This window comes from Coloeus monedula, assembly GCF_965178545.1.
Source record: "Coloeus monedula genome assembly, chromosome: 1".
NCBI lineage: Eukaryota > Metazoa > Chordata > Aves > Passeriformes > Corvidae > Coloeus > Coloeus monedula.
In genome coordinates this window covers 106,672,734-106,697,762 of record NC_138781.1, presented here as the reverse complement: position 1 = coordinate 106,697,762, position 25,029 = coordinate 106,672,734, and the positions used below count along the sequence as shown (strand labels likewise).

The 25,029-nt window shown below is 39.0% G+C and overlaps 1 protein-coding gene across 1 annotated transcript in view; it reads right to left on the bottom strand.

Moving 5' to 3' along the window:
- PIEZO2 (piezo type mechanosensitive ion channel component 2) overlaps positions 1 to 25,029 on the bottom strand; it is a gene marked incomplete at both ends in the record, with an annotated part of 288,576 nt that overhangs the window by 38,448 nt on the left and 225,099 nt on the right. Inside the window, 10 exons of the mRNA XM_082284749.1 lie at positions 1,400 to 1,503; positions 5,604 to 5,675; positions 6,500 to 6,621; positions 8,562 to 8,651; positions 10,586 to 10,745; positions 12,340 to 12,436; positions 13,626 to 13,869; positions 23,362 to 23,527; positions 23,996 to 24,097; positions 24,237 to 24,441. Coding sequence (XP_082140875.1) covers positions 1,400 to 1,503; positions 5,604 to 5,675; positions 6,500 to 6,621; positions 8,562 to 8,651; positions 10,586 to 10,745; positions 12,340 to 12,436; positions 13,626 to 13,869; positions 23,362 to 23,527; positions 23,996 to 24,097; positions 24,237 to 24,441 — 1,362 coding nt within the window. The remainder of the gene's footprint in view (positions 1 to 1,399; positions 1,504 to 5,603; positions 5,676 to 6,499; positions 6,622 to 8,561; positions 8,652 to 10,585; positions 10,746 to 12,339; positions 12,437 to 13,625; positions 13,870 to 23,361; positions 23,528 to 23,995; positions 24,098 to 24,236; positions 24,442 to 25,029) is intronic.

Below are 25,029 nucleotides of genomic sequence, written 5' to 3'. Positions count from 1 at the left end.
CTTGTTAACTTCTGACCTCGAGTTTAGAACTCTTTAACTTAGTGCTTGGCACCAGCACATCTGAACAAAATTTCGTCACCAATTTTTTTAAAAATTAGAAATAAGAATGCAAACTTTCCTCTATACCTGCATGAAAACCAGAAAGAAAAATGACATAGAAATGAGCCATTTCTATGGTCCAAGGTAAGTTAAATGTAAAATACATTTTAAAAAAATAGTGCAAATACTAGAAAATAAATCTTACTTATCACATTATTTTGATCCATATTTGTTTTGCCCTTATTAAGGTCAGAATTTTTTTTCATGTCATTACCATGGAGGCAGTTTTATGAATGTAATCAACTGGCAATGTAACATAGTGTAAGTATATAAACCAAAAGCACATTGTATTAATGAATTAAACAAAATATTCCTCCTTGCAATTCAGTAATGTTGTCTGGGAAGCTTTGCTTGAAAGATTTTGGCTTAGGGAATAGAAAAGCATGGAGGCCGTTTCTTGCTCTTGCTTGAGTTGAATGTTCAGCAATGCACCAGTTCTGCAGTGATGTGAGGTTGCATCTAGATGGGAGTACTCAGCTGGAAAAAGCTGCTCATTTGCCTAAGCTTTTGAAGACTCAAAAAACTTCTGCAGCATTTCCAAAAATTATTCCACAAGTGAAACTTTAATCTTGTGAAAACAAAAGCAATCCTAGATGCAGGAGTATTTCACTAACTTCTTCACCCAAGTTCTTCATTTATGCCACTGCACTCAGTATCTGGTATTGTCTAACACCAACCAGTCCATATGGAGGAACCCAGATAGGAAACCTCAGATATCTTTTTAACATTATGATATCCTCCTCCATCAACACAGTCTGGCACTAAAAATGCCAATATAATAATTAACACTGAAAGCAAATAAATGGATGTGGTCTTCTTTTGTAATTTTTAATGTTAAACTCCTTCTAACCCAAGGATATATTTCTATGGCCCACTATGTTCAATAATTTTTTTTTTAGTTAAGAATGTATTCTTTTCCATGAAAACCTGCTTATTTTGGGGATTATTTCTTCATGGAATGATAACATCTCCTCAGAACTAGAAAACCACTGGAGGCATTGCACAGTAGCCTCAGAGACAAGTCAGCTTCCTCAACTGTCCTTATTGCAATGGAGAAAAAGGAAAAGCTTGGATTCCTAAACTTTTATTTTCATTTTTGTTATCTTCAGGCATAAGTGAATGAAGATGACTCTACCATAGTTTCGGCAATGGTTAAAGCATAAGGCACACTTAAATTTTAAATTGGCAAGAAATTTAATTTCCAATACCTTTCAGGACTACTTTAGAGGAACTGGCAGCTTTAACATATGTGCCTTTTTTTTTCCAGATGTCAACGAGAAAGCAAATTACCATAAAGTACCTGAAATGCAGATTTTTTTCGAGGCTCTTCCTCTTCTTTTTTTTCCTCTTCCTCTTCCTCTTCACTATCCGTCTCAAACAAATAATAATTTCCACTTCTGACCACTAAGTGAAACAAAATATTTTCTTACTTTTCTGAAAAGTTCTATTCTCAACTCCCCCAAGACCTATGAACAGGTAGGCAGTCATTTAAAAATTTATAACCAGGAGAGGTGAAGCTCCTAAAACCCCAACAAGAAGCAAGAGATTAAAAGGTCTCAGGCCATTTATTTGATGTTAGTCTGCAATACTTTGGGCATGAATAAGAATTATACAAGAACTAAGGAAAGCATCCCTATAAGAGGAAAATGTAAAGAAAAGGATTGAAGTTTACTAAGTTACAAGGTTACATTTTTAGAAAAAAAAAGACAAATAAGTCTAAATTTACTGAGGACTTATGATTATTTGAGGGAGTAAAAAAAGCCCAGCAGGTAAGTATATGAACTTACATGAACAATACCACTGGACAAAAAATACAGAACTTCTCTTTAAAACACGGAGGCAATCCTTTAAACTAGGCAATGGAATGGTATTAGTTTGATGAGGTAATGGAAAACCTTGGCTTGTTTAAAACAAATCACTTGGATTCTATTAACATGATTGCAAATGAGTTTCAATTTTTTGCCCATGGATTCAGAAAGATTCTGAAACCTCGATACAGTGTAGGTACACAGTGATTAAGCTAGGCCTTATATCCTTGAACAGAAGCAATATTTTTATTTCTCAGATGGCAACAGGCCTACATGAACAAACAAGGGAAACAAAAGAAATAAAAATATGGTAATGAGCAAGAGAAAAATAAAAATCACAGCATTACAATCAGCAGTGAAAACTGGTAAATAATTTCCACATTTAAACTGAAATATTTGAAGGAACAGTTACTTAGATGAAAATTTACAAAATCTGGATGTATGGAGCAATACATATTTATATAAAATTATATTTATCCATCATTAAAGGTCTCTGGAAAAGTGACAATTTTAATTCAATCATACCTTGAATTCTAGACAGATCCTGTGTGAACAAATGACCACACATAACTACTTACAAACCTCTAAGCACACTGTGAAATTTGCCAGAATTGGTCTTTGGAGCATATCTTTGGCATCTAAAACTCCCTCACAGAGGGAATTTTGTGCCTCATGTGCCTAGTTATGACTTTTAGCATCAATGAATGCCCTGCAGAGGGACAGAAAGTCCACATCAGCAGTTCTAATTGTTGCACTGAGGTGAAAAGAAAGTTTGGAAATTTCCTGGAAACAAATTAATTTTTTGGTGCTGTCTTCCAAGAATGCCCATTTAAAATGTGTTGAAGAGATGAAAGCATTTTAAGAGCCAGTAGTCTGCAGTTCTCCTTCATGAAAAGGTATCTTGTAGTCAGCAACAGAAATTGCCAACCCAGCAGATCAGCTGGGTAAGGTTTGACATTAGGGAAAACCTCTACTGCAGTGCAGCTCTGTAAAGGCTCAGAGTAGCACTCAGCCGGGCTTGGAATGCCTGAGCCAGCAGCGAATTAACCTACATTGATCTCCCTACAAAATTTTTAGGTTAAACTGTATCTGAGGGGACACTCCAATGTAGCAGTTACACCCCTTTCACAGCTCAAGAGGGAGGTATGATTGAATAGCAATAATGCATTCTTGCACACATCAAAATGGAGTAACTGGTGTGTCAGTCACCTACAAGGATTCCTGAAGAGACCAAGTTTTACCAGTAACACCATTCATGGCCAGACTGGACTTGGGAGAACCCTCTTGTACTGCAAAATGTCGCTTCCTCCTACTGAGAAAAGGGACGTACAGGCTTTTCTTGTGGGATGGGATGGATGGAGGAGGCAGAAGAGGAGCCATGTAGGAGAAAGCATAATTTCATCATCTGCTTGTGTCCAGAGGGAAGGAGCTGCCCAGGACAGATGCAGTCACCATCTTTTGCACTCCATCAGACACAATTGTGTGACCCAGGAGAATCTAAGCATGTGGTCCTAACTCCTGCTGGTCTTTGTGGGACTCCAAAAATAATTCACAAGCACAGGAGGAACCACACCTCCCTATGAGGGAGATTGTGAGTGACTCTCAGTGAGGAAATCCTCACCGACGTGTTTTATCTGTTCTACTCAAATTCATGACTCTTTCAATTGCTACGATATACAAAATGAGGCATCCTTCTGCACAATAAAATTATATCAAGTGATATAAAAATAACAATAAAAATGTAAATCAAAAACTTCAAGCTTGAGTGACTTCAATGTATACATATATATACACCCACAAACCCATTTACTGAGATGAAGAGCCACATGCTGCAGAATGCTGCAGTTGCAGTGGTGTTCCAAAAAGAATGCGTGGGGAATATCAGTCTATTCCCAGCCTGCATGCCTGTGAACACCTACAGTCAGTGCCACGTTTCACTGAGTGTAGAAAACCACTGGTTGTAGGATCAGGGTCTGTGATGTTTCCAACAAGGTTTTGCATTATTGCCATAAATAATTCCAGGAATGCTCAGTATTTAAATACCGAAATGCAACTTGCCACCTAAGAACATTAAATAATGAGGATGAAATAAGTAAAAGCCAAAGTCAGTATCTCTCTGTGCAGTTCTTCTTACTACAAAACCAGTGGTGAATAAACAAGAGACCATATCCCATTCCTTCAAAATCACCATAGCTTGAAATTCTATAGTAAAAATTCACAAATTATAGTTTTTATCTGTTTTGTCATTGTTCTTAATGAAATTACAGGACAAGAATTTTATTTTCATCAGGCTTTTGGAAAGGATAGGTCTCTCTAAAGTGGCAGTGTGCCCTTTAGAAAAACAAAAATAGAGGCACAGTTTACTTGTGACTTGATAGAAATAAACATACCATGTTCTGTTAAACACTGCTGGCAAACATGTATCTGCTGGAATTATAAATAAATACACATAGGTAAATGAAGCAGTATATAGATGTGTAAAACTATGGCTTGGAGTAGCTCTTAAACTAAATGACCAAACACAATATAGACATTCATATTTTTAATGGCATGAAGCTGAGTTGGGAGAGGTTTAGGATGGGTATCAGGAAGAAGTTTTTCACCCAAAGGGTGGTTGGGCACTAGAACAGACTCCCTAAGGAAGCGGTCACAGTACCAAGCCTGAGAGTTCAAGAAGCATTTGGACAATGTTCTCAATCACAGGGTCACAGGGTGTGACTCTTGGAGTGTCCTGTGCAGGGCCAGGAGCTGGACTGGATGATCCTGATGGTCCCTTCCAACTCAGCACATTTTGTGATTCTATGGTTCTGTGATTTAACTCTGATCAGTGCTCTACATTTTAAGTATTTTTTTCACATCTTCACACGTTTCTAAACAGCTCATGTCTGATTTCATTCAACAAACATCCAATAGAAGGACATCTGATTTGAGATTGCAGCCTACTCAGATTTCCTGTTCTACCTACCTAATCCATAACGTAGCAAAGAACTCTATCATATGACTGGGCTGGGCTAAAAACAAATTAAAATATCATAATGCACCAATTCTATGAGTGACAAATGCTAATTATTTCTTGTGCACAAGGCTGGACGTATTTTTGGTCTCAGGTAAACACACACAAAAAAAATGGAGACAGCAAAACAACTGGCATCAACAACACATTAAGGTGTCACCAGAGAGATGCAGCTGAGCTCTACACAGCCTAGTTCTGGGAGCAGTCTTGCTGCCTTACTGTGGTACTCAGATTACTACAGTTGGTACTAGAATGACTGATGAACCATAGAAAAAGAAGTATGATGTGTGTATATGAAAAAGGAATTATGACTAATCTTAGAATGCATTGGCAAGCTTTCACATTCACATTTTTAAATATATTGAGCTCTGCAGTATCGGGGAGTTGAAACCTTTGAGGTCAAGATAGATTCTTTTTGGCACATGCTTATCTGATTTGATATTTTTCTAAGAATGCTCAAAGTATCATGAGCTAGCTATGCTTTCAACACACAGTTCAAAATATAGTTAAATTCTCTGAAGATTGGAAAGTAGAAATCATTTTGTGAAAAAAACCCCAAGCCTTCTATCAAGTCACAATCACAAAATCAGGCATAAAACAAACAGGCTATGGGAATGCCTTCATTCTGGTCAAGGATATAAGGGTTAAATCCACATATTTGTAAGAGGATTGAGAAAACCTACTGGAAGCATGATCAACCCAAGGCCGCCACCACAGCTTTTTTTTGCCCTTGGCTTTCTCTTTGTCTGCATCTCCTAAAATAAAATACGTTCAAATATTAATTTTACAAAATGAGAAACATATTTCTTACACTGATTAATAATTTTAAATTTCTCTCAAAAGAGCTAAAATTTCATGAGCACATCAGATGTCAGGTCTACTGAGTACATTTAATATTAAAATAATTCAAAACCATAACCACTAAGCAGAAAGACTCTGGTTTATGCAGTAGTTAAAACAGCATTCCACTCTAAAACAGCTAAAATGTTGAATTTTGTGTTTTAAAACATACTGCCACAGTTGACTGTAGCTTACAGAGGAAAAAAATTTCCCTCCTCTCAAATGCACTTACATTTCAGGCTCCAAAAAACTTTAAGTCCAGTAAGTGCTGATCCCAGGTCAATGCTGGAAATGTGGCACTAGATAGGTATGATTTTATCTGTTCCCATGTTTTTAAATAACATTTAAAAGTATACTAACATTTCAGTGAAATACTGAAAAAAATCCAGAACAGCATCCAGAAAACATTGCTGGAAAAATGTTGGTGCTACCTATTTGTAAAACTCTTGGTTATAGATAATGACTTTTATTAAAACAAACCTCTGACTCTTTTCAGCTCTTTGCCAACAGCCTGAAGTTAACGAAAAGTATCCTCAAAGCAAACCATTTCCTCTAAATCTTGTTACAGTACATAACACAGATTTTTTTTTGGCTGCATAGAGCCTGAAACTGATACTCAGCTAACAATGTTGTTACATGCTGGCAGTTTTCAGTAACAATTTATCACTTGTCCAACTAGCAGGTCTATCAGATCCTTAGCACTCAACTGCAACTATGGTACACGAGTAGCTAATGGTACCTTCATCATCTTCTTCAGAAACCTTCCGAATCTCTGGCCCCTCTGAGGACTCCTGGTTCATGCTTAGCATCCTCTCTTTACCCTTCTTGTATTTTTGCTGCCGGGCTTTGATGCGATCCATTCTAGCAAAAGGAAGAATCTTATTAGATTTACGTCTTTATTCTTTTTGAGCCACCTTGAAAAACAAGTGTTAAACACACATACACACACACACACACACACACACACACACACACACACACACACACATACTCTGCAGGGAAATATTCCACACTGTCATTAATCCTGCCTTTAAACAGAAGGAGTTACATTGCTCTGAAGGGGCTGGCTGGAAGGACCAAGCATAGATATTCACTCCACAGTCAGTGAGAGCTGGGTTTCCTGCTATCATGATTGCTTTACCTGCTCCCACTCAACTATTTTATTATCATTTAAAATTGAAAGAATCGTTGTCAGGAGTTACAACAAATGAAGCACTGAGAAAAAAGGGACTTCTGCCTAATGCAGCGCTTTTCCTGAAACTTCCTACTCTGAACCAGGGATGTGGCTGATCCTGCACTATTTTTTCTGCATCTTCACCCTTTAAGATCATTTGTCTCAATGGACACCAGTGACAAGTGGTGTCCCTTGGGAGTCCAGTGCTATTTTTAGTGCCTTCATCAATGACACAGACAGTGGGATCAAGTGCATCCTCAGACAGTTTGCAGATGACACCCAGCTGTGTGGTGCCATTGGTACAGCTGAAGGATGGGATGCCATCCAGAGGGACTCAGACAAGCTCAAGATGTTGGTGTACAGGAACCTTGTGAAGTTGAATAAGACCAAGTGCAAGGAGCTGCATCTGGGTCAGGGCAACTCCCCAGGCTGAGGGGATGAACAGGTCCAGAGCAGCCCTGCCGAGGATGACTTGGGGCTGCTGATGCGTGAGAGGCTGGACATGAGCCTCCCAGCCAGTGGGCACTTCCAGCCTGGACACCCAACTGTGTCCTGGGCTGCATTCAAACCAGCACTGGCATAAGGGTGAGGGAGGGGATTCCGCCCCTCTGCTCTCTTGAGACCCCACCTGCAATGCTGCACCCAGCTCTGGGGTGCTCAGCTCTGGGACCTGTTGGAGAGAGTCCAGAGGAGGGCCAGAAAGGTGATTAGAGGATGGAGCACCTCTCCTATAAGGAAAGGCTGAGACAATTAGGGCTGTTCAGCCTAAAGAAAAGGGTCTGGAGAGACCTTTCAGTACTTGGAGAGAGCTTACAGGAAAGATGGGGCCAAACTTTTTTGCAGGGTCTGTTGGGATGACGAGGGGCAATGGTTTTAAACTGAAGGAGGATTGCTTTAGATTGACTGTAAGAAAAAGCCTTTTACAATGAGGGTGGTGAAACACAGTAGCAGATTTCCAGAGAGGTGGTGGATGCTCCATCCCCAGATACATTCAAGGTCAGGTTGGATGGGGCTCTGAGCAAATTGATCTTATTGAAGGGGGGTTGATGGTCCCTTCCAACTCTAACAATTCCATGGTTCTGTGATTCTATATAGGTAGGAAACACAGTCCCTGCAGTCTTCTGATGATTCCTCCATGCAGGGTGGAAGAAGCTGTCATGAGTGGGCTTTGACATGGCTAGGAAGCAGTTAGGGCTTTCCATGCATCATGGTGGAGGAGTTCTGAAAGCTTTCTGCAGTTACAAAAGCAGCACGTTGGCTGCATGTGAGAGAAATCAAAGTGACTTTTGGGCTGTATAAAGAGAAAGGTTCTCCAGGCCACTTAAACTGAATGCAAATATTTCCAGTGAAGGTAAACATATATTTTGCACTCAAACACTAGAGGAGGAACCACAAATGAAACAGAAGGAGCAGTCATGAAACAAATTTTTCCAGGAATACAGCTACCAGATATACAGAAAAAATTCTAGTAATGGTAAAGCATTTCTATAAAAGAAAGTGCTAGATAAATACCAGAAGCCAGTATTTCTATGAAAGCAAGTGCTAGATACATACCAGCAATCAGTTAAATACGTACATATGTATGCATCGAACTATGTAGAGATATATAAATGCATTAAATACATACTGTCTTTTCAGTTGATCCATTGATTTCTTTTCCTCTTCGATTCTTGCCTTTACAGCCTTGACAATTGTAGCCTGAAAAAGCTCAGCACCCCTACATCAGAAATGGGGCAGAGGAAAAAAGGAGACGACATGCTAAATGTTTCTAAGTTTTCCTTATGGCAAATAATCACACAGAACTCTATGTTCCCTCTATACACAACCTTATCTGCCTCCAACAAAAATAATCCAGGGCCTGAAAAAAACAATCAATTGCTCTAAAATAGTAACATCTTTACAGTCAATCATTTTAAGATCTGGGGCCAAATGTTGTGAACCCTACTCAGCCCATAAGTTCCTCTAGCAGCTGCTCAAGGAATTCAGTTTCCTACAGAACACAAGTAGGCTCAAGGCTGAGGAAGGTTTTCTTGCATACCTCCAGGATTTCTGTATAGTCATTTCAGCATTATAATCACCTCAATCCCCTGCCTCAGTTCTCCTGGAATTTGTGAGCAAGGTCCAGCTTTATCCAGGGCTACGGCAAGCATAGATTCAGCTTCACTTTTATCCTCTGAAAACTGTGGTGCTTTTGATCTGACAATACAAGCCCTTGAGCAAGTTTCTGGTATGACAAAAGAATGTGGCTTCTCACGCCATTACATTAGAAATGTAACCAGCCCACTGATTTGGATGTCTTGGCTATTCTTCCTAATTCGCACATGAGCTCTTGAAGGCTTTTAAAGAGTCTCAAATTCTCTCTCAAAGAAGTAGTCTAGAAATAGCCTAGAAGAAGCCTTTCTTTTGTCAGGTATTCAGTAAGAAAAGCTGTAATTTCAGAAGTCTACTCTTTCATTCTGGATGCACATTTCCTGATATAGGAGGTGTTTTGATACTCATGATTTTGCTTTAAGCTGTTTTCACTGTGAGCGCAGCACACCAAAAGATCTACATAAAGGCCATATCCAGCAAAATTGGGCATCAGCACTAAAATTCACCCCAGAACAAAAGCCTAATAGAGGCAGTGTGGGGTTGAGATATAGGATTTTTGGTAGCCCTCTTTAGAGTGCTGAATTTTGTTTACTATAGGCAGCTAAACATGTCCCCTTCTTAAAATGATCCCTGGTAGAGGAAGATATAAACTACTTCCTTTCAGAACACGCAAGCCAAATTTTGCCCTGAAACACAGTCAGAAATCAATGTCCGTATGCTTTTTTGAGGCGGGGAAAAAAAGCCACAATGCATTTAATCCAATATTAACAAAAGTGATTTCTTAGAAACCTTATGGAAATTAAAACCAGAATTTCATTCCTCATCTGCCTTCTTATTATAAACCAGAAGAATGTTTGTGCTAGTGATGGCTATGAGTGGATGCCTGCAGTGTAACAGGCCCAACGAGGTTAACACTTCCTTGCCAAACCTAGTCAGTGTTCAGGGATGCAACACTTCCCAAAAGTGTTCCCATTTTTTCCTAAGCCAGATGTTAGAACTTTCCTGTCTTCCTCCTCCTGCAATGTTTCTCGAGACGGGATTTCTAAGGACAATTGTCTCAAACAGGCTCTGACAGCAGAATATTTTCTTTCCAAGACTTAGAAACTCTGGCATTCTCCCTCATGCATATTGATGTTGAGAAAACGCTGCAACACACATGAACTTTCAGAGCTTTTAATAGGAGCAGCAGATGATATTCTGATGCTAGTATGATGATAGTAGAAAGTATGGTTTAATTTCTATTATATTCTCAATTAATTTTCTTTCTTGTGTGTACTTTGTCAAAGGTGGGTTTGCCGTCATGAATTTAGCATGGATTGTTTAAATCAATTATATATTGATTTAATATTATTATATAATTATTATTATATAATAATTATTATAATATAATAATTATTATATAAAAATATATAATAATATTATTATAATAATTAATATATATTTATTAATATAAAATATTAAAGGACTGTTTTGGTACTACCTATCATAATCAGTAAGTAATTACTGTCCCTATGAGAGATTTGAGCTGTTTAATTTAATTTCTTTTAGATTTTCTGTTACCTTGATGCTAGGATCTGTGAAGCTTTTATATCTGCAACCACATGGAGGAAGTAGTAACTCATGAAGACTCTTCTTTGCAGCAGCAGGAAAGCAAAACATATACTGTCCCAAATGATTCCTGCTTCTCCACTGGGCAGTTTACAATCTAGATTGCTCGTTGCTGGAAAAAGACACCATCAGTGTTAAGCACTCTTTTATAATGTTTAATCAATTAAATTACCCTAGCCTTTAAAATTATTTGAATTATTTTAATTGGATTTTTCTAAAGAAAATTGTCACGCATTTCCATTTGAGGTATACCGTAATTTCTTTTCCAGCAAACTTTCTTTTCCAGCAATGTGATGTCTCATGACAACTGAGAATTCATCAGAAGGGAACCATTTGCATATAAATCCACCCAACTTTAGTAAGTACTTGAAAACAAAGAAAGGAAAAGGCATATTTTTTGTTACACTGAATTATTTGATTTCAGTGTTTCCTAAAATGGCATATTTCAATTTTTTCTTCTCTTCAAAGTGACTTTTCCCCTCATTTTTAAATTAAGAACACTATCAACAGGAGAAAGAAGTGGTTTATTTTTGTCAAAATTACTTTTTGACTGCCACCATCTAATATTTTTATTTTTCCTCTCCACAACTCAGTTCAATGTTCCTTTCCATTGCATAAGAGAAGAAATATTTGAAACCACAAAACTGCTTCCTTTGGGGTAGGACGAGACAGGGAGAGAGGAAATCCCATTCCTCCTACTTCTAGATTTTGGCTTGGGCTATTTCTTTCTTTCTTTATTCTCTGCAAGACAGTTCTCTTGGGGATATTAAAAAATTAAAACTGGGTTTTGTGGAGCTGGACTATAAACTACATGGCCTATGCTGACCTATAGAAGGCAGTAGAAGGACTCAAGGGACAGGCTCTGGCTCGAAGCTGGCTTTTCGAGCAAGCAAGCCAATCTAACAGCTCTGGAAGGTCAAACTCCAAGAGCTTCAAAGCCTGTTGTGGCCAACCCCTGGGGGGGTCAAAAATCTGTGTCTAAGCTTCTGTTGCTGCCCAAAAGGTTTTGGATAACACAAGAACTTCTGCACACCTTTCATCCTGTGAATTTGCATCTTCATATTTACTTTCTTTTCCCTTATTCCACACTTACCTATTAGGATCAATCATGATGACAGGAATTCAGAATTTTGCTGCAGACTCACTAGGATGAAACAGTTCTTTAAATTCAGAAAAAAACCCAAATCAAGCCAAACCAAACCCAAACAACACTAAGAAAACCCCAGGTGTTTTCAAACTTAATCCAGGGTGTCAGGACAAAGTGGAGACAAATTAATAGCTCACTGAGAGGTGAAGGGTTTTGCTCTCCATACTTCATTCATCCTTTCTCTCACCTCCATCCACAGATATTAACCACTCCATTCCTTTTATCACCACATGACAATAATCACAAGGAAAAAAACTGCCTAAACTCACTATGCATGCAGAAAAACTACCACTTTCATGCCATTTCAGTGAGCTGAACTGGTTCACCCTTTGAACCACTGAACCCTGCTACACAGGGAGGAGCCGGAGTCCCCACGCCACATAGGGACTGCAGCTGGGAAAAGGTGCTCTCTCCTTGCAGTGATGGTGAGCTGACATTTTAGCTCAAGATTTTTCAAAAGGTAATATGTCAAGGGAAGGCAGAACTTAAATACAGCAGAAGCTTTTAAAGGTGATTCTTTATTTATGGAAAATTATGGAGAAAAATAAGCTATACTTACGAACATGGTAGCCTTTAACTGTACAAGCCAGGCTAAATGCCTGAATCACCCAGCAACTATTCTCAATTAATGATTCAATGTAGCCACATGCTCCTATCTGCAAAGTAAAAGGACAGTTTCATATAACGAGATAAAAATAAAGTAAAGCAGAAGTAAAAATAAGAAAAATTGCATCTTTTTAAATTACATGAGAAATAATACAACCAAGGGCGGTCAAATTATTCTCATTACTAAAAGAGTTTGGAAGACAGTGGCTTTACCAGTGACACACAAACTACTCTTAGTCAGAATTTGGGGGTTTGATTATCAGTGAGATAGGAGGTATGTGGGGTTTGTTTGTGCTTTTGCACAGAAAGGGACACATCTGGCATATGACACGGTGTGACAACTAAGCAACTTTTATAAATCACTGACTTAATCCTGCAAACATACATACATGGACAAGCTCCACTGAATTCCCAAGCATAAAATGAAGGACATATGTAAGCATTTAGAACATTTGCAAATTCAAACCACCCGTAAATCAATTTTATTTCAATATAGTGACTTAAATAAATGTAAAAAGAAAAATGTCTGTTCTTTGCAGTCCAGCACTAAAAATGTTCAAAGCTAAAAAGCAATTGCCAGGAATAAATCTAAATTTATCTTTCAAAAAGATTGAAATTACTGGCTTGTCTTAATCACTTACCAGCACCACTGCAAGAATATATAGAAAAGAGTTAATTATGCAAGAAAGTATTTAATATTTTGCAGAAGAATTTAACATTTAATTATTAAATACATCTGTTTCCACCTGAATTTCACACAAGTTCTAAAGGAAACAGTACTGGAGTTTGTAAGTTTGTAGTCAACCTTACTAATTACATTACATCACAGGACTGCCTCTCGTACTAGGTTTGAAAATTCTTTATTTAAATAAATTGTCTAATTAAATGTGCACTATTTATCAACATGACTAATCTTGCACTTCTTACTCAATTTTCACTCCACTGAGATTTTCACAAGACTTCTAAGGAGAGACTTTATTAGGCAAAGAAACCAGAATGTGGCCCTTTGAAAACAGCTTGAGAGCTTTCACAGAGCCCAACTGAGTACATGGGCACACATTTTCCAATGATGGATAAGCACTGCCATTCCGTAGCAATGCTGAATTGAAATGGAGACTGCTTTGTGCTTGCAGAGGGCTGTGGTCCTGAAAAAGGATTTTTAATGACCACTCAATGCACTGTGCACATTTCCAATGAAGCTGAAGTGCTGAGGGCAGAGGAAAGGCAAGAGCTACCTACCGACAGGATGTTCTTCATGGTGATCACAAAGACATTGTAGGCAATCAGCCAGTCCCAGTAACGCAGAATGCTCCTAATGGGCTTCAGCAACAGGTCTCCACCAAAGAGAAGGAAATAGAAGCAGGCCACCAAGTAGCCCATACAGAATATGCTGATCCTTGTGGTTCCCGTGATGAAGATTATGGTAAGCACAAACCAGAAGAGGTAACTAAATATTATCACCTTATACATGTCTAAGTAGGACCTGGAAGTAAAATAAGGAGAAAAAGTTACCATTTTTTCCTGAGGGCAATGTTATCTTTCCCCTTTCTGCACTACTGGCTGACACTTGAACCTAAGGTCTTCTGGGCATTCTCACACTTCAGCATTTGTGCAGGTGCTCAGCACTAACACCATGGTCAGGGGGTTTGGTTCATGCACAGGTCTGCCCAGCTCATACACTCCACTCCAGCTCCTTCCTGTGTGTAAGCACTTGCTACACCTGGTCAGGGCATGTGCTTGCTGCAGGATCAAGCCTTGTATCATGGAAGGGAACAAAAGCTGTTCTCACCAAACTTCATGGTAGAGGGATATTATCTGGCAATGCCATACATGTGATCTAAAGGCTGTCTGAGGTCATCTTTTAAGAAGTCTGAGAAGTAGTATAGCAAATCTATTTTAAAAAGCCAACCTACAGTACACCCCTGCAAACAATTCCATATTTATTGATGACTTCTAGGGAATTCAGCCTGGTCAAAAGGCTAGTTTTCAAAGACAGCTGCTGAAAATATCTTTCTCTAATGGAGATCAACTGCTAAAGTTTTGAGGGGCAAAAGGTTTCTAGAGAACAGAAATGTGATAGAATTTACTGAAACGTTTTCCAGGAAGCTGTGAGATGGAGCTATCTGAAATCAGCCTGGCCCACAGTGGGAAAGAGAGAGAAACAATTTGGTGTTTTCAGATTCCTTAAAATCTTGACTTAATATTGACTCAGTGAGCTTTCAAACAAGAATATCTGCCAAAGGCAATACCAAGTACTACATATAGCTAAACACTGCAAAACCAACTAATTCTTAGTTTCCTCCCATTTACAGTGTTTTGATTCCAAATCTAACTGTGTTTTCAGAGTCTGCTCACCCAGGCTGCAAAACTACATTTGTCAGGAAACCAGGCAGGGGGACAGAGCTACAGGAGTGCACATATACCTAAGCCAAACCATGTAAGGAGTAAATGAACTAAATGCACTGTATGAAGCCACATAAAAAGGCCCCTGCTGCTTGATGTTCTCAGGCTCAGAACTTTCTAGGAGTATGTATTTATAGTCCTACAGTTATAGGCCTGTATTACATATTTCACCAGAGAGGTATTTAATGAAAGGTAACAAGAAAGCTCATTTATGTTTATTTCCTGTGAATATTTAAGAAATTTGTAATCTACTGCCTGTGAAATCTAAAAATATCATGACTTTGGAGATGTTACTGGGTTCTGGGTGATAAAACATTAACAAAGAATCAATATGCACTTGGAAAATAAGGAAGATATCAGTCAAAGAGGTCTTCATTAACTTAATATGCACTGGAAATGGTGCTCTCATTTTTTCTCCAGAAAACAATATTCCGTTTGATATTCCTTTAATAATAACTATTGGTGTGTGGGATGGCTAGGAAGAGATCACTTTCTTGACACTGCTCTATTTCAAAAAGCTTGTCCTTTGCTACCAACAAAATGCATCAGCATCTTTTGAGAAAAGCCCAAAACAGAACTGAATTGATCGAAAAACCAGCAATATCTTAACACTCTTCAAAAGAAATGAACTCTGACTCTTAGAGACAACTGGGACTGTCTCAATCCAAACTTCCCAACCTATACACATGGCATTTGCTTAAGTCACAGTCAGCAGCACAGCAGACACCACTCTTAGATTAAAACTTCTGGAAATTAGAGAGAATATGAAAAAGAAGACAGCAATCTAGCTTTTTTTTTCAGAATAATGGTAGCCATTTGCTGTATTTTAGTAGTCATCTAAAATACTAAATACATCTGTTCTTTTTATAGCCAAAATATACACTAAATATAATAGCCTTGGGCGTCTCTAAACCACATCTCTAAACTACAAAACTGGATGTAAAGAAAAACTTCTCAAAAGGCAGGAGGCAATACTACTGTGTTAAGTGACAAATAATGTAGTCCTTAAAGATGGAAAGCATTCTGACTTTTGTAACTGTGCAGTTGCAAGCAAGTCCAACAATAAAAATGGCTCCCAATAATTCATTCTGGAGTGGAAATCTTACAAAATGGTGCTTGAACAAGTCTGCCAGGACACACCTAACCAATGAAGATTACCAACCACTTTTGTGCTATCCCAAGAAGAATGCCACATTGAACACTATGGAGAGAACCACTCAAGTTCTTTCAGGTAGATAAAAATTTTCCTGAAATCATACTTCTTTCAGTTACAATATGCAAAATCTTGTCTGTTACAGTGTAGAGTCATGCATGCCCCTAATTTTCATTAATTGTTCATATTGATATGGATAGATCAAGTGCTGTAAGAGCAGGAACAAAGATGTGTCTTGGTGAGGAGTTCTCAACATACTGCCTCTCAAATCCTTTGACACGTTCTCATACGTAAATCTTTAAATTCTGCCTCAAAGCCCAGAAAGTTAGGAAGTGAGGACTTTCAGTTCCTTGCTCTGGGATCATAATGCAACAGTGGGAGGCTGAAGAACAAAGGCACCCCAGCAGTTAAAAGACCTTACACAAACCCATCAGGACAGTAAAGGTGCTTACCCTCTTTTTAAAAGCTTCTACACAGACAGGAGAAAATGCTTAACCTTGGATAGAATATACTGTAATTTTATGCTTTCACTGCAGACCACACAGACCATTAGTTTAATGTCATTTAAATCTTCCAAACCCACATTTTCTAAATGTTCTTTAAATCTCCATTCATTCACCAAGAACAAAAGGCTACCCTCAGGATGTGATATTTGACAACACACCTTAGAAATCTGTACAGCTGGTTCCCAAGGGGACAATCCCACTCCCCTTCACTCCTTCAGCTCTGCATTTCAGCCCCTTTTTTGGCTTTGGCTCTTTGAAACGGTTTCAAGAAAAAATTTGCAAAAGCCTATTTATTTTGAGGGAGGACAGAAGGAAAGGATACTTTTCCACCCATTCAGCCTCCAAACCAACTCAGTGCTGGTGTGATGAATGCAGAAAGGTGGGAGGGTGTAGCGGGAGGCCAGGAATAGTCACACATCTGAGGAAGATTAACCACTACACCAGTGCACCAAAAGCATCAAACTATGGCTTTTGGTAGCATGACAGCCTCTGAATGAGAAATTACAAAGAAGAAAGCAGAAAGATTAATGAGAAATAAAACCCACTGATTTTCCAACCATGTCATTAGTAGAACCCACTAATACTCTGGAAAACATTTTGGAAAAAACTACACTATCAATTTGCTCAAAATCAAGGAAGACAAAGTCTGAAGTTCATTCCACACATCCATCAAAGCTATCGTAACCTCAGATGGCTCTCTCTATCAAATTACCTGCTTTTCTTTTCTAAAGTTTTATTGGTCCTACCATGATTATTTCAGTACTTTATTTCCACAGGAATTAATTTTTAACTGTAATATAATCCAGCCTGTCGCAGAGAGATTGCTCTAGGTGTAGTTGCTTTCCTGGCATGTAACATGTTAGGAAACATGTTAGGCTATGACCAGTCTAGTGTCTGGCCCTCTGCCTGCAGGCACCAAGAGGGGCTGATGCTGCAGCCAATAACCCTTTTCAGGAAAGGTATTTGTCCTCAGCCAGTGCTTTGAAATTTAGGGGAAGAACACACTTCTTACACACTGATGAGAGCCTATTGTGGTGATGGATGCAGCTCAAGGCTTCTTCACGCTGGAGGAGCTGCTGTAATGTAGCTTCATTAGCTTCAAAGCCCCCTGCTTTGTTTTGAGTGTGGTACTCACCTCCAAGGCTCCTCCTCTAGCCCTCTTTTGATAACTACCTCTTCTCTCTCCTCCAGACATATTGTCCCTATACACATGTGTTCTGTAAGCTACGCCTACTCCCAAATTTCTTCTTTCTTCCATTCCTTACACTCTTAGCAGTCTGCATCAGAGCTCATTTCCCCTTCTAATCCCAACATTGCTAATTTCTCACCAAGCTTCCATCCTCAAAGCCTTTCCCTGGAGCTCTATTTCAGCTTTCAGAAGGCAGTTTCACTGATTTTCCCCTCACCAACAGCAACATCCAATCTTCTGAAACCTAGCTCCTTTATTGCAATGGACTTCTTCAAATCTAGTGCTGTGGATGCCACAGGTCTTAGTTCCTACTATTTTTGTTAAACCCTCTGCAAGGATTGACATTCTTTTACTATTACTTTCTTACCAGCAAAGTCCTCCTTTCATGCTTACATCCACTTTAAAAATACCCAAATTCACAACTGTGTTATTTGTTGAGGCTCATTTTATTAGCAACAGAATGTTTATCTGCTTTAAATAACAAATATGACAGGAAGCCTGTAATGTTCATTTGCAGGTCCTATCTCAGTAAACTAAGTTGGAACCCAGTTCCAAGACTGGCATTAGAGCTGCGTTTCAGACATTTTAACTGACTCCCCTCTTGATGATTCTCAGAGGACAGGTATTAAAGGGGACAGTTCAATGACTTTTTCTGCTTTTAAGTGGAAAAAAGCGGGTTGCAATCCCAAGCTTTTTTTCCCTGACAGTGTGTAGGAGAACATCTGAAAACTTCTTGGGAACTGAAATGAGAATTTTCCAGCATTAGAGACTGTGGGAAAGGATTATCCTCAGTGAGGTTGCTTTAAATCCTGTATCATTCTAAAAGCTCCTGTTTCTATTCTTTGTTCTTATTTCTGTTTCAAAGTCCTTTGGATGTGCACTCTCTTGGGGTCAAGCACGTTATCCCCTGAGAAATCTGGGGGTGGAAAGACAAGAAAATTTCAGGAAATCTCTTACTTGTACTGTATTTACCATTGTTGAACTCAAGTATTTCTCCAGAGAGAAGAAAATGAAGCATTTTGGAAATATGTTCTTGTTCTGCCACTGTTTATATTGCAGTTAAAAGCTTTTTATCCATGCCTACTAGAACAGTGACCAACTAGTATCTTCTCAAGGGAAGGGATACTTCAGAAAGGGTGCTTTGGTCTGCAGCTGCCATTCTTTTACATAGCAGTAAATACACATCAAGCTTCTCAGAAAACCCAGGAATACCAAGCAGAACTCTTTTTAAAAATATTTTTTCTGCTTCATAATTTATTCATAACCAGGTTGTCTTCTCTCATTGTTTGGCTCTTTCTGACTGACTTTTGGAGAAATGCCATTATTAATTTCACTTGCTTGGATAAGGTTTGAACCTGAAGTTCTTGTCCATGTTACTAAATATTTAAACCCTTCTGAAACTTCTATTGAAAAGCACAAGATATGTTTTTAGACAAAGCCCTTTCAGTTCCAAACTGTCTTGGATGGAGCCCAGATACATACAGTTTCTTCTGAGGTAGATATTCAGTGGATTACCCAGAGCTTGTGAGTCCTTCTTTTAAAGATTTATAACTATTAATATAAGATTTAGTAACCTTAAGGTACTGTCACCTATTCTCTGGTGCTTCTTTGAAGCAAATTAGGCGTTTAGGATCACAAACGTACAGTGCAACCTCTCAAAAATAACATAATCTAAAGCTTGGTATAATCTACATTGTAGTGAAAGCATTGAAAGAGACACTTAAGACCTCAAACAAAGCTAAGATACCTTCAAGAACACAAGAACTTTTATGCAGGTCATACTAAAGGAAGGTCTGTTTATACTTAGAGACATCATCCTACATGTTCCCATTACAGATTCATGCAGCTAACACTACAAACAAACAAACAAACAAACAAACAGAAGTTACAGTTTAAAAAGGGGCAGAAGGAAGACCTGGGGAACTACAGACAAGTGAGCCTTCCCTCTGTGCTTGGGAAAATCATGGAGAAGGTCTTCACGGAAGCAGCATTTAGCCATATGGAAGACAAGAAGGTGATCCTAGCATGGCTTCACTAAAGGAAAATTGTGCCTGCCCACTCTGGTGGCTTTTTATGATGGAGTGACTGCAACACTCTGTAAGATCAACAAATAAAGAAATGACATCTACCTGGACTTCTATAAAACCTTCAAAATGCTCCTACACAACATCCTTATTTCTCTAGATTGGAGTGACATGGATTTGATGAATGGGCTATTAATGAATAAAGAATTGGCTGGATGGGTGCAGCCAGAGAGTTGTGGTCAATGGCTCTATGTCCAGGTGGAGTTAGGTAATGAGTGGTGTCTCTCAGGGCTTCTGTCCTGGACAGGTGCTCCTCAATATCTTCATCAGTGACACAGAGAGTGGAATCAAGTGCACCCTCAGCAAGTTTGAAGATGGCACCAAGCTGAGATGTGCAGTTGGCACAACAGAAGAATGGGATGCCATCCAGGGGCACCTGGACAAGCTTTAGAAGTGGGGCCATATGAACCTCATAAAGTTGAACAAGTCCAAGTGCAAGGTCCTGCATCTGAGTCAGGGAAATCCCAGACATGAGCACAGACTGGGAGAGGAATTCATTGACAGCAGCCCTGAGGAGAAGGACTTGGGGGTACCCAAGTACTTGGGAATGAAAAGCTGGACAGGAGCTGACATTGTGCACTCACAGCCCAGAAAGCCAACTGTATCCTGGGCTGCTTCAGAAGAGGTCGAGGGAGATGATTCTTCCCCTCTACTTTGCCCTCATAAGATCCCACCTGGAGTACTGCATTCAGGTCCCTTTCTCAGTCCAAGAAAGACAGGGACCTGTTAGAGCGAGTCCAGAGGAGGTCCAAGAACATGGTCAGAGGGATAGAGCACCTCTCCTATAAGGAAAGGCTGAGAGAGTTAGGGTTGTTCAGCATGGAGAAGAGAAGGCTCTGGTGAGACCTCATTGTGGTCTTGTAGCAATTAAAGGTGTCCTATAAAAAAAGGAGAGAAGTGTTTACACAGGCATACAGGGATAAGACAAGGGGAAGGGTTTTAAACTAGAAGAGGAGAGATTTAGATTAGATGTTAGAGAAATTCTTTATTCAGAGAGTAATGAGGCACCAAAACAGGTCACCTGGAGTTGTGGATGCCCCATCCCTGCAAGTGTTCAAGGCCAGGTTGGATGGGGCTGTGAGAAACCTGGTTTAGTGGAAGGTGTCCCTACCCTTGCTCAGGAGGCTGGAGTTAGATGATCTTTAAGGTCCCTTCCATTTCAATGCCAATCAGTCTACGATTTCATGATTACCTGCCCAAATATCCACAAGAAAAGATATCATAAACAGGAATTTCCTTTGCTCCTGAATGCATTAATTAATAGGTTTTCTAGTAATTCATGATTAGTTTTTCAAACAAAAATGTCCCTCTTCTTTTTTCTTTCTCTGTCCTGTTCTTTTTGTTCTTCTCCTTATTCACACAACATAAAACTGTCACATGAAATGGTTGCACAGATTTTGGCATTTAGGTGGGACAAATATAAAGTGATCAGAGTTTATTTGTTCAGCTCACCACCACTAATGGGTTCTTTGATTTTCTGGGGCTTTTTGTACTCTCCATCAGCAATGTTACTTACTGCCTAATACATGCAGCAAACTCCCAATTAAATGGTTGCATATTGTTAATCACCACTCCACAGGTCTCCTTGGTCAGCACATGCCCAGCAGTGTGTCTGAGTGGATGTCCTGCCACCAATGGCTTCAAGCTGATGCATACCATGCACATAAACCAAAATACTGGAATTAATCCAAAGGCTTGTGGAGGGGCAGCAGGCCAGTTCTGCTTAACTTGCCTTCCACTATAAACCTGACTCTGGTTTCCACTTAAAACATTCAAAGAATATCCTCTGTGTTTCAAAGTTTTCATGTTTGTCCATTTGGGAATATCTTATACAGATGGCCAGAATTATCTATCAGATTCCAGAGAACATTGAAAAAAATGCCAAAAGAGGCTGTTTAAAAAGCAGTGATTTTCTTGCCTTTTTCTCTACCAAAGACAGCTTTAAAACACATTCTCATCATTAATGAGTTTTTTCACAATGATTTTTTTCTGGACTAAGGAAGGAAAATTCGATCTTTCTGCTAAAAAACAGTGATGGTCTTCACCAGTGACCAAACACATCAGCGTTCCTGATGCAACGGCAGCATCAGCCTTTGCTAAGATGGACACCAGTGGCAAGAGAAAACCTCAGGCAATCTCCACTACATTTCCTCTCAACCAAGCCCTATTTGTCAGATATTTTTTAGAAATTCTCCTCACTTGATGGAGCATTCTGAAGAAAGATTAATACTTCTCTCTTCCTGCTTATGTTACTGAATCTAGAGCACTGGGTCCACTGTGTAGACTGGAAATTCTCAAGGGGGAGAACTGTTCAACCTTTGCCCAGTAGTGACTATAAGTCTCTGGACAAATGAGTCAATTGAATGTTTCAAAAGTCTCCCTTTCAAAGCTTTTTCAAGATAGATTTGGCAAACCAATTGCAACAGAAATAGCAGGATCATCCTAAAGATCTAGAGAAGGACTTGTAGTGATACCACTTGTCTGGTAAAAGAAATTGAAGTCTGTTATCAAAAGGAAGAATTTATGGACATTAGTTCTGGACATTTTTCTATTCCTTTCATACTCAGACATCTGTTGGTAACATGCATTCACAGATCAAGTCTGACAGAACACCACAACTAAGAAATCTTACTCTTCCCATTTACTCTTGTGATACTGCAAAACTTCCAGAGACAAGTTCAATTAAGAGAATGCCCAGCACAATTTAGAAGAGCTGAGCTAATCTGTGTCTGCTGAAATGATCACACAGGAACAGTTCCATTGTTTGAAGGCCATTCAGAAGAGACTGCCTCAGGCTCTGCCTCTTTACATATTATTCACCTTAAACAACCCTGTAGGCAATGCTCAGGAACAAGAAGACCTGTCAGTTGTCCTTCCAAGACACTTTTAAGGTTCTTATGCCTAGATGAAATAGCACAAAGGAAAGTCTCTTCGAGTATTATTTTGACTGTGCTTAGACAACAACTCGGCGGGACACAATTGATGACTTTTTGTGATTAAACACATACATGGGAAACTGCAGACTCCAATGGATTCTTGCTAACATGTCTGTGTTCGGAGGGAAACCAACAGAGCACTTACGTCCAATATAAGTGCTGCCCCACCAGGCATTCATGGAGGGAAATTAAAATTTGGGTAGCAAGATTCTTTCTGAAATTGGAAATATAGAGGGTTAGATTAATGTAACAGCTGAACTACCTTTTTTCTCCAAACTTTTTAAATCCACATGTGCACAGACAGCATGCAAGAACTGGTGACCTAAAGGTGAATGTTTTTCAGTGTGTTGGTTGCCTAAGACAGTGGTGGGACATGATGGTCTTAAAGGTCTTTTCCAACCTAAACAAGTCTATGATTCTGTGAATGCAGGCTTTCGGTCAAATTTATCACTGAACTCCACTGGACAGCACTTAAAACAATCACCAGTTTTAGAAAGACATGTTTGCATCCACCCTGTTCTAAACCAGATGCTGATTACTCAGAAATGAACTATCTGCTGTCTCATACAGCAGTATGTTAGATGGGAACATACATGAATACAAATTCCAAGTAAAATTGGAAGCTGTGAGAATGACTTTTACCCTAGTGAACTTTATGAAAAGGAAGCACTGTATTTTCCAAGTGTTTAAGATTCAGTTTTTACCGGCAGTGAATGAAATCAGGAACAGGGTTATGCTGGCTAAAAGAAGCTGCATCAAGATTCATGCAGATTTCCACGTTGTCCCCAGCCATGATTCGTACTGCAGCTTTATTTTCATCCTCAAATGTCTGCCTTTGCAAGGATGCACACAGAAGCAGCATGAAGTCATCTAGGAGAAAGCGGTGATTGGAAGGAAAACTTCAGTCATCAACAGAGGTGTAAGGAGAGTTGTGATATATTATAATGCAGTTATCAGACTGTTTTCCCACACTTTGAACCCCCAAGACTGAGCAGTTTTCAATGCATTTAACTCTGAATTGAAATTTATTCATGTATTTAGGTTTTTTACCTGTCATTTTTTATGGCTTTATGGAGAAATAAATGAGAAAAGGGGAAAAATTCATACATTTTGATAGTTGAATTATTAAAAAAGGGATACAGGAAAAGAAAATGCAAAAATAACTAATTCTGTGAATTTTTCTACTATATTCAAAGCCATGTTTAGTATTCAATCTCCCAGAAAAAGTGTCATCTTGCTACTGAAGAGTAAATAAAAGGCTGGCTTAAAATTCCACTGTACAGATGATTTAAGTGAAGGACATATAAACTCTTCATAACTATGTGCTAAAATACTTACACACAAGGAAGACAGGGTTCGGTCTCACAATAAAGTCTGGAAAGTATAACCACTTTATGATGTTGGAGTTGAAGTTGGCATTGCCACTTCTCCATGGATAGTCTGTGTGACAGAAGCATGCAAAAATTCAATCAGTACTTTATAACAATTACTTAATCCTTTTCTTCAGAATACTTACCAATTTTCCAGCACTTTTCTATAAAAGCAACTAGCATTAATTTTCCATAAAGGGTGTCCTTACCTTTACAAGGAGCAGGTGGGATGCCAATGCAAAGGAAGTACTGGAATGTAATGATGCATGCTAGAAAACAGCAATATTTTGGCCAAATCTCTGCAATAGCTTTTCTCCTACGTCGATACAGCACAGCAATCAGCCAGAAGGCATGAATCATTGCATAAAAATCCATCCTCTGACCAATTACATTCACTGATAGAAGAAAGCAGGTCTGGAAACGAAGTAAAGAAACTTAGGCAACTTTTACAACCTCACGGCCAGTCAATGCAGCAATAATAAATTATTGTGGATCCTGACAGAATGCTTGGACATGTGCTGCATGGAGCCTTGTGCAGGAGCCCTGTGCAGGAGCCCTGTGCAAACCAACATGCACTGACAGCAACTTCCACCACTCCACCCAAACACACAAATTTTTGGTACTCCTCTATCTAGAGCAGGTTTCCATTATGTGATATCTAAAGATACAGAAAGGAAAGAGCATTGTCACAACAGCTGAGACGTGAAATGTTTGATTGTTGCCAAGAAAAGAACATATTACACAGCCACATATTTTGATAGGATGTACAGGTGTGGAAAAGAAGATTGGTAACAACTAAAACTATCTTCATGTAGGAAATGGACAAGGTATTCAGACCATACAGCTTCTATTGGTGACAGACAAATCCAGTCAATTCCTGCAAGACAGCTTTAGTTCTCCATTATTCTAAAGGCTCTGCATTCCAGCATTTCTGTTCTCTGGCTTCAGTGAAAGCAGTCCCTTCACTCAGTACCTTGAAACATGTTTTGAACCTTAGTGAAC